Source organism: Rhinopithecus roxellana, chromosome 20, assembly GCF_007565055.1.
Source record: "Rhinopithecus roxellana isolate Shanxi Qingling chromosome 20, ASM756505v1, whole genome shotgun sequence".
In the NCBI taxonomy this organism is placed as follows: domain Eukaryota; kingdom Metazoa; phylum Chordata; class Mammalia; order Primates; family Cercopithecidae; genus Rhinopithecus; species Rhinopithecus roxellana.
Genome location: NC_044568.1, coordinates 24,832,188 through 24,842,614, shown reverse-complemented (window position 1 = coordinate 24,842,614; position 10,427 = coordinate 24,832,188). Strand labels below are relative to the sequence as shown.

The following is a 10,427-nucleotide window of genomic DNA, read 5'->3' as shown; positions in this document are numbered from 1 at the left end:
AAGCTCCAGCCACCCCGTGCCTCCTTTCCCTTCCTGTTTTTCCTTTCCCTTCCCCTTTACTCCCAGGCCACAGCCTGGGATTGGCACCCTTTGGTGTTTTCTGGGCCAACTCCAGTTTAGCTCCACCTTGGGCCATAGTTCCCAGGCCCAGGGTAGGCCCCACCTGTAGGCTGAACCACCCTTTTCCCCTGCTCTCTTCTCCAAGCCCAGTTCCAGCCTTCTGGGCTTTCTTCCACCTGGATTTCCAGGGCAAGTGCACATAGCACTGTCATAGCTGCAGTGTGGACACACCAGTGTCAGGCAGGGCCACAGCCAGAGGGTGCTGGAGCAGAGGGTCAGGAGTGTACCAGGCCATGTAGGAAAGGCATTTTGCTTTTTTATTTTCTGTAAAACTCTGTAAATAAAATACAAAATCAAGGGATGTGGCTGGGCAGAGGCAGGGTGGCCAAGCCCTGGACACTGATATGTGGCAAGGGATGTGCTGAGCCTAGGCTGGGAGGCACTTGACTGCAGGCACTGACTCTCCAACCCCAGGGGCAACAGAAGAATATATTAGATTTTCATTGCTAAGAATCTGTGGGGGAGGGGTATCTGGAGCCAGCCCTTACCCTCCCTGCCAGTGCCTGGTGAGCCCTGAAAGTAGGGGGAAGGGGCGCCAGGAACCCGTGGGTGAATAGTTTAGAATGCTGTGCTCGCCATGCTGCCAGGCCCAAAGATGCGGGGCAGGGCGTCCAGGGACTCCTCTAGCCGTCGATGGGCAGACTGTCCCTCTTCTCCTGTAATGAGTGAGGATGGGGTCAGGGGTGGCCCTAGCCCCATCCCACTCTCCCACCCCTGGCACCATCTCTCCTACCCCCATCAGCCAAGATGTTCCAGAACTCCACCCATCTCTCCCACCCCCCAGCCTCACCACACTGCTGTAGGCTCTGCTGGGCAGCTTCCCTCACAGCTTCTGTGTCAGTTTGGCAGAGGTACACCAGGGGCTCAATGCCCTCGGGAGCCTGTCAGGGGAAGGAGCATTGAGGTGGGCCCAGGGGAGCAGATGGGAGGGGCTCAGGGGTGGGGGTACGGGAAGGGGACGGGGGTGGGAGGGTTGGCAGGGGTCACCTTGATGCAGCCTAGAGCCAGGCAGCCAGCCACTCGAGTCTGCACATCCTCATCCTCCAGCTGGTCCAGAAAGCACAGGAGGGCCTGTGGAAGGGTGGGAGGACAGACTTAGCCAGATTCTGGGAGCCCAGGACTCCAGCCCTTGCCCTCAAGGGAGCCCTGTCCGACTCACCCTCTCCCGGAAGGCAGGGCCCAGTGACAGGCTCCGGAGCTGGGTGCTGACAGCAGCCATGACCTTGTTGTTGCCGTGGACGAGCAGGGAGCTGAGGGCCCGCAGCCCATCCCTTCGCAGACGCCCCTCGGGCGCCAATCTCAGGGCCTTCAGCACAACAGCCTGGTCATCTGAGTTCAGATTCCGCACCAGTAACACTGAAAAAAGGGGATATGGTGGGTGGATAGGCAAGGTGGCAGGGTGAGGAGCTCCCGCTGGTGGACTCATGTCCTCAGATCCAAAGAGTCAGGCCACTTTGTGATCGGGGCCACCGCCTCACCCTCCTCGGCAGTCTCGGTCACATAGGCCTCCATGGTGGGGCTGTCCAAGGTTTCCACAAAACTCCAGAACTGGAAGACCGTGAGCTGCTCTCCAGGCCCTGGCTGGGGCCTTCTGGGCAGCTTCTGCCCCAGGGCATCCTCCAGGAACTTCACACACACTGCAGGAGGCAGTAGCATGGGCCTCAGAGTTTGGGTGAACACAGGTTTTTAGAGGGGAGAGATGCTCCTATCCCAGGCTCAGGTCCAGGGGCCCTCTGTTCAAACCCCACCCATCTGGGTCCTTCTGCTTTAAGGCCCAAGTCTTTGCTAGTCTCCTCAGTGCCCAGTTCATTTATCTGTGTGGACTGACCTGGCTTCCCCGAGCTCCCTGTCACTGGAAATCTGAGCAAGGGTGGAAGGAGGAGGCAGCCTACTCACCAGCCTCAGCCAAGCCTGGCTGGCGCAGGGAGAGGCGGGCACCATACTGGTTGCAGAAGGTGAGAAGCACCCGCTCCACTGGGCAGAGGAAGCAGCTGAGTCTCTCTGTGCACTGGTCCCAGAAGGTCAGGAAGCCAGGCCGAGAGGCCGAGAACTGCACCACTGTGAGGGCGTGAGGGAAACTGTCAGCAATAGAGCAGGCGGGTGAGTAGAGAGCATGCAGATGGTGGTAGGCTGAGGCAGGAACTTCAAGGCAGATGGCAGAGCCCCAACCCACTGGGCCTTTACCTTCCTGGGCAGAGCTGGCCGGGATCTCCCACCGCCTGCTGAACTCGCATACTGCCTCCAGCACTCGGGCTTCCCGCAGCAGCCGCTCCAGGGCCCATGCCTCCTGGCATCGCAGAGGCCCAAATGTGCCCAGTTTCTGGAGAATATGGGTGGCCACGTAGCTCAGGCATCAGGGTAGGGCTTGGGAGGATCGTGCTCAGGGACAAGTCCCTCCCCACTGGGGGAGGTTGGGGCTACAGAGTTGGAAGATACTCCACTCAGCAAGGGCCAGATGCCAAGGGCCCTGGGGCACTGGGTGTGGCACTCAGAGGAGGTATAGAGGACCAGGATTGAAGGACAGGACTCCCTGGGGTTAGGGGTTACAAGGGAAGGGTGGGGAAACACCATCAGCCTCACCAGCAGGAGGCGACTGCAGTGGTACAGGTGCCGGACCAAGGCAGTGTCCAGAGCTGGACACCCTGTGCTGAGAGGGCGGGCACTGGGCGAGTCTATGCTGTCCTCAGCCCCAGCCTCTGGGCTGCTTGGAGGCCTGAGGGAAAAATGGGGTCAACCACCCCAGAAGCACACATCATCACCTAGTCACCAGGAGGCACACATCACCACCTGATCACCAGCGTTTATTTTTATTAAGCTTCCCCCATCCCAGAAAGGAAGAAGATGATGCACTGACAGCAGACAGTGGGGTAAGTTCATGGAGGATTTCTAGGAGGAAGGGGCTGGGATCAGCAGGTGGTAGAAGGGCTTTCTGGAGTCAGTCTGCTCCGTGCTACCTCCAGCTGGGACCACTGGGGATGGCGTGGATAGGAGTAGGCTGCAGGCGGGATGGTTTATGACAAGTGGACTGCAAAGGGTGCAGGGCATGGGGCTGTAGCCTGGGCAACAGCAGAGGGAGGAGGGACCTGGCACAACTCTCAACTGGGAACCAGCAAAGGCCACTCCAGGACTGACAGTTGAGGGGCCAGGGCCTCTGGGAGAGTTGGGGTCAAGAAGGAGTGGGGCAGTGCTGGGGTCCCAGGGTGAACTGCGAGGCACTGAGAGAGCTTCTTCAAAGGGCAGGTCCAAGGTGAGGCCAAGGGGAAGAGGAGGGGCTGGAGGCACCCAAGCTGATGGGGACTGGAAGAGGAGGAAGACATTGCAGAGATGAGGAGGGCGGTCAGAAGCACTGGGGGGGATACATAGGGTTGGAGACATGCGCATGAAGGACATGATGGGGTGGACACAGGTGCACCTGCCAGCAACTCAGTCCTCATGTGCTCCACCTGACCCTGCCTCACCTGTCCTCCCCTTTGACTTTCTCCCAATTCACCTTTCCCTGGTCCTACCTCACCTTTTCCCTCTCACAGAGCCTCACGCCCATCTTGCCTAGCCCCCTCACCTGTCCCCAGGAACATCATTGTCTTCATCTTCGTCTTCATTGAGGAAGCTGAAGCTCTCCAAGGCATGCTCCACGGTGATGCTGAGACTGGAGGCCCGGCTGCGAGTCAGACCTTGTCTCTGCTGAGGTTGTGAAGGATGTCAGAGCAGCTGCTGCCCGCTGGCTGCCCTCCCTGGTTGCCCTAGCCCAGCCCAGCCCTCCTCACCATGAGCAGACTCTCTAGTCGGGTCACTTCCTGCTCCAGGCCCTGCAGCTCAGGAAACTGGCCACGGTAGTCATCCAGGGCAGCCATTAGGGCCCCCAGTGCCTCCTCCAGGATCTTGTCCCCAGACCCTCCGGCTGCCCCTGGGACCGGGGTCTGACAGCCATGGCCAGGCTAAGGTCTAAATGCTGGGGTGCAGGGGTTGGGGGTGAGGGAGTGGGGCTTAGACTCTGAACCATAGACTCTGGGGGATCTGGGGCAGGGCTTGTGAGGGGTTTCCTACTGGAATGGGCAGGACTTGGGTGGGAGGTGCTGGGGGCTATAGAGTCTGCCTGAGTGCAGGAATTGGAGGCTGGGGGACTACAGGGAAGGGAGTCGGTGCCTGGGAGGGTGGGGTCTGAGTGTTTGGAGGGGCTGGAGAGGGTAGCAAGTTCTGGAGAAGTGGAAGGACTTACATTTATAAGGGTGGGGCTTGTGGTGGGATGGGTGGGGCTTGTGGCAGTCTGGACTAGGCCCATAGCACTGGGGTTAGGACTTGTAGTGGTGGGAGGTGACATCCTGGTTTTATGAGTGGGACTTGTGGGTGTGTGGGTGGGAGTTATAGTGGTAGGAGTTGACATCCTGGTTTTATGGGTGGGACTTGTGGGGGTATGGGTGGGGCTTGGCATGGTATGTGTGTGGCTTGTGGTAGTCTGGACTGGGCCTATGATATTGATGGTAGGGCCTGTAGTAGTAAGGGTAGAGATGGGCTTGTGGGTAGAGCCTGTAGTAGTGTGAGTGGGGGGGCTTTGAATGGCACTACAGGTGGAGCCTGTAGTGGTGTGAGTGGGGCCTGGCAGTTCTGAAGGGCCAGAGTCTGTGGCCTTATGAACTGAGTCTAGGTGTGCAGATGGGGCACGGTCTGTAGATGTGGGGACAGAGCCTGTTGTACCGAGGGTGGAGCTTGTGGTAGAGTGGCCAGGGTCCAGGGTAGGAGGAACAGGACTGGGGTGCTCTCCATGGGTGGGAGCTGGGTGTGTAGGTGGGCTAGGTCCCCAGGCTAGGCTTTCTGGGCCAATGGCCTCCACTGAAGCCTCAGCCAAGGCAGCGTCTACACTAGCCTCACTGATGTGGCTAAGAGTCCGACTGTAGGGTGCATGCCCATTTGCCAGGACTGGGGCCACGGCCCCCTCCTCATCCAGGGGACCAGAGCTGGGGGTCTCAGGCCTACGAAAGGCAACTTGGATGGGAAGGAGCTCAGGCTGCTGCACCAGGGGCCTAGGGGCTGATGAGTGGCGGGCAGTGCCTGAGAGCTGTGGGCTGGATGAGTCGTCTGAAGATTCGGATGACAGGGACCATGCTGTCCCATTCTCCAGCTCCTCCTGCCGTCGCAGCATGTTCTGAGAAAGAGGAAAGGGCATGTCAGAACCACCCCCAGGGAGCCTCTGGGGGATGGCAAGGCCTGGACCTGGGCTATGACTCACATAGAAGGCCTGTTCCCGAAGTGAAGGTGTGTCCGGTGGGCTCTGGCTATAGGTGGAGAAGCGCTTGGTGACTGTGGAGGCCTTGTTGACAGAAGAAGCGGCTGAGGGCTGGTCATCCTTGTCGAAGGGGCTGGGAAGGGAAGAGGCTGTTGGCAGGTGCCACAGCCCTCCTGGCCCTCCCCCAAGCGCCTCAGCCCCACCAACCTCCATGTGACTTCCAGGCTGAGCTTGATGGTGCCAAGGTCATTGATATCCACAGCCACAACCTGGGGCAGGGCAGCAAACAGGTCCTTGGTCTCACAGGAGACACTGCCCACAACCACATGGTTGGCCAGGCCCTTCAGTTCTGTCACCTGTAGCCAAGAGTGCATCGTGGGGTCACAAGGGTGCAGGGGCTATGAGATCATGGGCAATCTGAGGTCTGAATTTGCATAGAACTTATAAAATGGTCATGGGAGGCTGAGGCAGGAGGATCACTTAAGGCCAGGAGTTCAAAACCAGCCTGGGCAACATGGCAAGACTGTCTCAAAAAAAAAAAAAAAAATTTAGCCAGGCATGGTGGTGCACCTGTAGTCCCAGCTACTTGGGAGGCTGAAGTGGGAGGATGGGTTGAGCCCAGGAGTTTGAGGCTGCAGTGAGGTATGATTGCACTGCTGTACTCCAGCCTGGGTGACAGAGTGAGACCTGCCATCTCCAGATAGATAGATAGATAGATAGATAGATAGATAGATAGATAGATAGATAGATAGATAAATGCTCATGGAGCCATGGATGCTTGAAGCAGCCTGGGAGCATGGGAATCACAGAGGTCTGCATGGTAGGGTCACTGAGGTTATGAGGTCACAGCCTCATGGGAGCTTAGGAGGCCAAATATTCACAGGGTCAGAAGATCATGAGGAGGTCACAGGGTCAGGAGGCCACGATGTCCTAAGAGTCACAAAGATTGTTCCTCTCAGGGCCACAGAGATCATGAAGGTCATGGGATATCTTCACAGGGCTATGGAGCCATGAGGGGATTACAGGAGTAAGGGACTCAGGGTAATGGGGGTCACAAGGGGTTCACAGGACCATGGTGGCCTGTTATCCTGGGCAGAGACATCACCTTGATAGACAGAAATTCCGTGAGCAGAGGGAGAAAGATGGTTTCTTCACTGTCCCACACCTGCTTTCCACTACCCTCAATTCGGCCCCGTAGTTTCCAGCGCTGACGCCCATATTTCATGCAGATCTGGGGGAACAGGCGGGATGAGGCAGCCTAGGTGTTGGGACCCTACCAACCCAACCTTTCCCTGCACATTCTCATACCTCATATTGATCGCCTACACACAGCCTGGCGAAGCCAGCCAGCCCTGGGAGTTGGGGGAGAAGGGGAGAAGTTGGTGAGCCATATTGGAGGTCTTCAGCATACTCCCTCCGGCCCCCCGCCTACCCCCACAACTCAGTACCTTTCATTCGGAGATGAAACTCGCCCAGCTGTGCCTCCAGCTCACTCTCCAGCAGACACATGCTCTGGGAGGGAGGGGCAGGCACAGGAGGGGGGTCAAGAGCCAGCCACTAGCCCTGCCACACCCTGTGCCTCTGCCTTGTGGGCACCCATCCCTCACCTCTGTGTACTCGCGATGCCCCCGAGTGGCCTCTGCTAGGCTGTCCCGGGCCTCTCGGCTCCCCGGGGACCCAGTGGTATAGGCACGGACCATGTTGTAGGCACCATCCCGGAGACGGCGCTGGACACAGTATGCCTCATACAGCTCGTCGATCTGGAAAGGTGAGTGGGGTGACAGTAGGGGGACTGAGACTCACCTCTGGGTTTACTCACCTTTGGGGTTGCTCACCCTGGGCCTGGCACTGCCCTTCTTCTCCCTATGATATCCAACCCCCCACCCACCCTGCACACATGCTGCACTCATACCTTGCTGGCATGGAACTCCAGTCGTCGCAGGAAGCGTTCAATGGACTTGACTTGCTGGGGGAGAGGTGGGTCAGGAGGGGCCTGAAGCCCAGGGCCCTTACCCTCCCTGTGAGCCAATCCCTTCCAGTACCATTCCAAGCATACTCACCTTGTCCAGATCATACAGGAAGCCCTGCAGGGGGTGGGGAGAAGGGGCAAATATTTAGAAGGGATGAGGAGGACTCCAGCAGAGGCACTCAGACTCATCACAGCTCCCCTCTCTCACACCACAGTCCACAAGCACTCCCATCACAGTAGCAACTGATGCCCCTTCCTGCTGGCCTAGCCCTTGGTGGATGCTGGTAGCACAGATCTGGTCCCTTCAACCCCCTCCAGGACCTCTCCCCCCACCTCTTCCCTGGGATTCCTTTTCCTGCAGCCCCCTGGGGAGAGCTCTGTGCTTCCTTGGGCAAGGTTCCCTCTGCAGGGGAACTCCCACCAAGACCCGGCAGAAGTGTTCCCTCCTCTGGGAAGCCAGTCTTCCCAAGAAGCACCATGCAGCAGTACCACTGCTCAATACCAATGGCAGCAGAATCTCCTGCTGTCCATGTCTGTAGGGGTCCCACCTACCCCACTGGAAGCTCCTGGAGCAGGTACTGAGCCCCAAGCAGAAAGTATGCACAGCAAAGTTTGGGGATAGAAAAGCCCTCAGCCTTTCCTGATACCCCTTTTCTACTCACACCTGAACCAGATCACTTCAGAAAATAACCCAGATATCACCCAGGGCTGGCCTTGCCCAGCCCTCCACACCAAAGAGGCAAAGGGCATCCCTACCTCCCGCCACTCACCAAGCGGGAATTCCTCTTGGACTCCCTTATCTGCCCCTGGAGTTTCTCCTGCTCCTGCTGGTGCACTTCCAAGTAGGCCCTGAGGAAAGGGGCGACCACAAGAATGAACTCGGCTCTCCAGCCTCATGCTGCCCAGGGTGCAGACAGCAGGGAGAGGGCTTGGGGAGGGATCCCGGGACAGGGCTGGGAAGAGAAGAGCTGCTCACGTCAGGCCCCGCTTCAGCGCCGCATACACCAGGTCCAGCCGCTCGGGTTGCGGCACCTTGGCGGCTGGGTGAGCCACAGAAAACATCCTGGACACTCGGGAGAGCGCGGGGGGCTTCCGTGGGGGCCCCGGCGGGCTGAAAACCGGGAAGATCCTGAGGGAGAGGCTGTCCTCAGAAAGAGGAGAGCAGGAGTCCCCCAGACCCTCACTACGCACCCCCAGATCCTCACTAGCGCCCAGTCCCAGCCCCATCTGACGCCCTTTGACCCCACCAACCCTACGAGGCCGCGTACCTGGGCCCCCGCTCGTGGCTGCCGAGGACGCCTGCGAAGGACTGGCTCCTACTGACCCGGGCGCTGAGCAGGCGGCGCTGCGGCCGCACCGACAGGGACATCATAGAGTGAGTCCGCGCGGGGCTCCCTGCGGGGGACCGGGCGGGGGGGGGTGTCCAGTACCAGTCGGATCCCCGAAGCCCTCTCCCCACAGCTGGAATCCAGGGCTGGCGCAGGTCTTTCCTGTCGCCAGGCACAGCTGCCCCAGCGGGCTCCGGCCGGGTCCTCCTAGTCCCGCCACCTGGGCGCTAATGACAGGCCAGCCGCAGGCGACTCGGTCTTGGACTCAGCGTGGCCTCGGCTCGGCCCCCACTTCCTGCCGAGGTGCGGGCTCCGCCCGCCGCGGGGCAGGAAGGGGGGTCGCGCGCGGACCCTCCTCTGGCTGGGAAGGGGCAGGAAAGAGGCGGCGCGCGGGAAGAATGTGCGGAAGCGCCTGTTTACCCGGGGGCGGGGCGGCCTCCCCAGCCCTACCCCAGACGCCCCCCGCAGGCCACCCGGAGCTAGGGCGCCCCCACCCCGGGAGGCAGAGAAGGTCACGGGGCGGGGCAGGGCGCACGCTCGGAGCCCTGAGGAGCTGCCCGACAGGCCCATCCGGTGCGGGTTTGTTGCCTGACCCCCGCCAGCCAGCGTGACCTGCTCCCCCCAGCCCCCACCGGCCCCGGCGTCCGGGCGCCCTCCCGGCCGGGGGATTCCCAGAGCGGAGCGCGATGCCGAGAAGGGCCCCGCCCCCTCCTCTTTCATGCGGCTCCCACCTGGAAACTGAGTCACGGACGTGCGCCTCCACCCCGGCCTCGGCGGGGAGAGCTCCTCGGCAGACCCCCACCCCGCTTCAGCGAAACACGCACTCCTGGCCCCCGAACCCGGCCTGCGCCCCCTGGGGCCAGTCCCTGAGCTTTCGCAGCCCCGAGCCGGGTCCTACCTCTCTTCTTGGTGTTCATGGTGGGTCCGGGACGGCCCCCGACCCGCGCTCGCCCACCGCGGACCCTGCAGCCCTGACCACTTGGAGCCGCCCGGCTGGGCTCCCGGCTCGCTCCCAGCGGCTCTGGCTCAGCTTCGGCTCCTCCCGGCACCGCCCCCCGCCCAGTTCCTGCCGCCTGACTCAGCCCGCCTGGATGGGGCGGAACCGGTGACTGGGGTTCCCCTCGGGGAGTGGACCGACGGGGGTGTGGGGGTTCTTCTCGGCTGGGGTCAGTAATGTGCGTAAAGAGATTTGAGCATGGGGATGAATATGGAGGGATAGAATGAAGGCACTAAGTGGAGGAAGTATCGGACATTAGAGTAGGGGCCTTAAAGAGTCCCTGTTAAGGCCGGGCGCAGTGGTTCACACCTGTAATCCCAGCACTTTGGGAGGCCGAGGCGGGCGGATCACGAGGTCAAGAGTTCGAGACCAGCCTGGCCAACATGACAAAACCCCCATCTCTACTAAAAATACAAAAATTAGCCAGGCATGAAGGCGCACACCTGGAATCCCAGCTACTCAGGAGGCTGAGGCAGGAGAATCGCTTGAACCCGGGAGGTGGCGCAACTGCACTCCAGCCTGGGTGACAAAGTGATACTCCATCCCCCCCAAAAAAGAGTTGCTGTTGAGCAGTGCTAAGGCTGAACACACAGAGAGCTGAGAGCTGGGGTTCTAAGTGTGCGAAGATGGATAGTAGGGGGCTGAAGAGTGGAAGGATGGGCCAAGGGTGCTGATTGGAGGGGCTGTGCCAATGGAGGGCGGAGAGTTAGGGCACTGATCACCAGGGGACTGGGAGGCTGAGAAGAGAGGCTGAAAGTGTGGGACTAGATCCACCCCATAGTGTGTGCTGCT

General features: G+C 60.2%; 1 protein-coding gene across 1 annotated transcript; it reads right to left on the bottom strand.

The window, feature by feature from the left end:
* Positions 1-356: 356 nt before the first annotated feature.
* RIPOR1 (RHO family interacting cell polarization regulator 1) lies at positions 357-9,668 on the bottom strand. Its single transcript, XM_010355099.2, is given in 23 exon segments — positions 357-776; positions 911-1,001; positions 1,108-1,191; positions 1,280-1,476; positions 1,599-1,757; positions 2,017-2,178; positions 2,305-2,440; positions 2,701-2,833; positions 3,680-3,801; positions 3,885-4,042; positions 4,045-5,260; positions 5,345-5,474; positions 5,549-5,697; positions 6,447-6,572; positions 6,650-6,693; positions 6,790-6,853; positions 6,949-7,101; positions 7,254-7,307; positions 7,402-7,425; positions 8,081-8,159; positions 8,287-8,439; positions 8,579-8,705; positions 9,537-9,668. Coding segments are annotated over 23 exon segments (3,678 nt in total). The 5' UTR covers positions 9,556-9,668; the 3' UTR covers positions 357-678.
* Between the last annotated feature and the right edge of the window lie 759 nt (positions 9,669-10,427).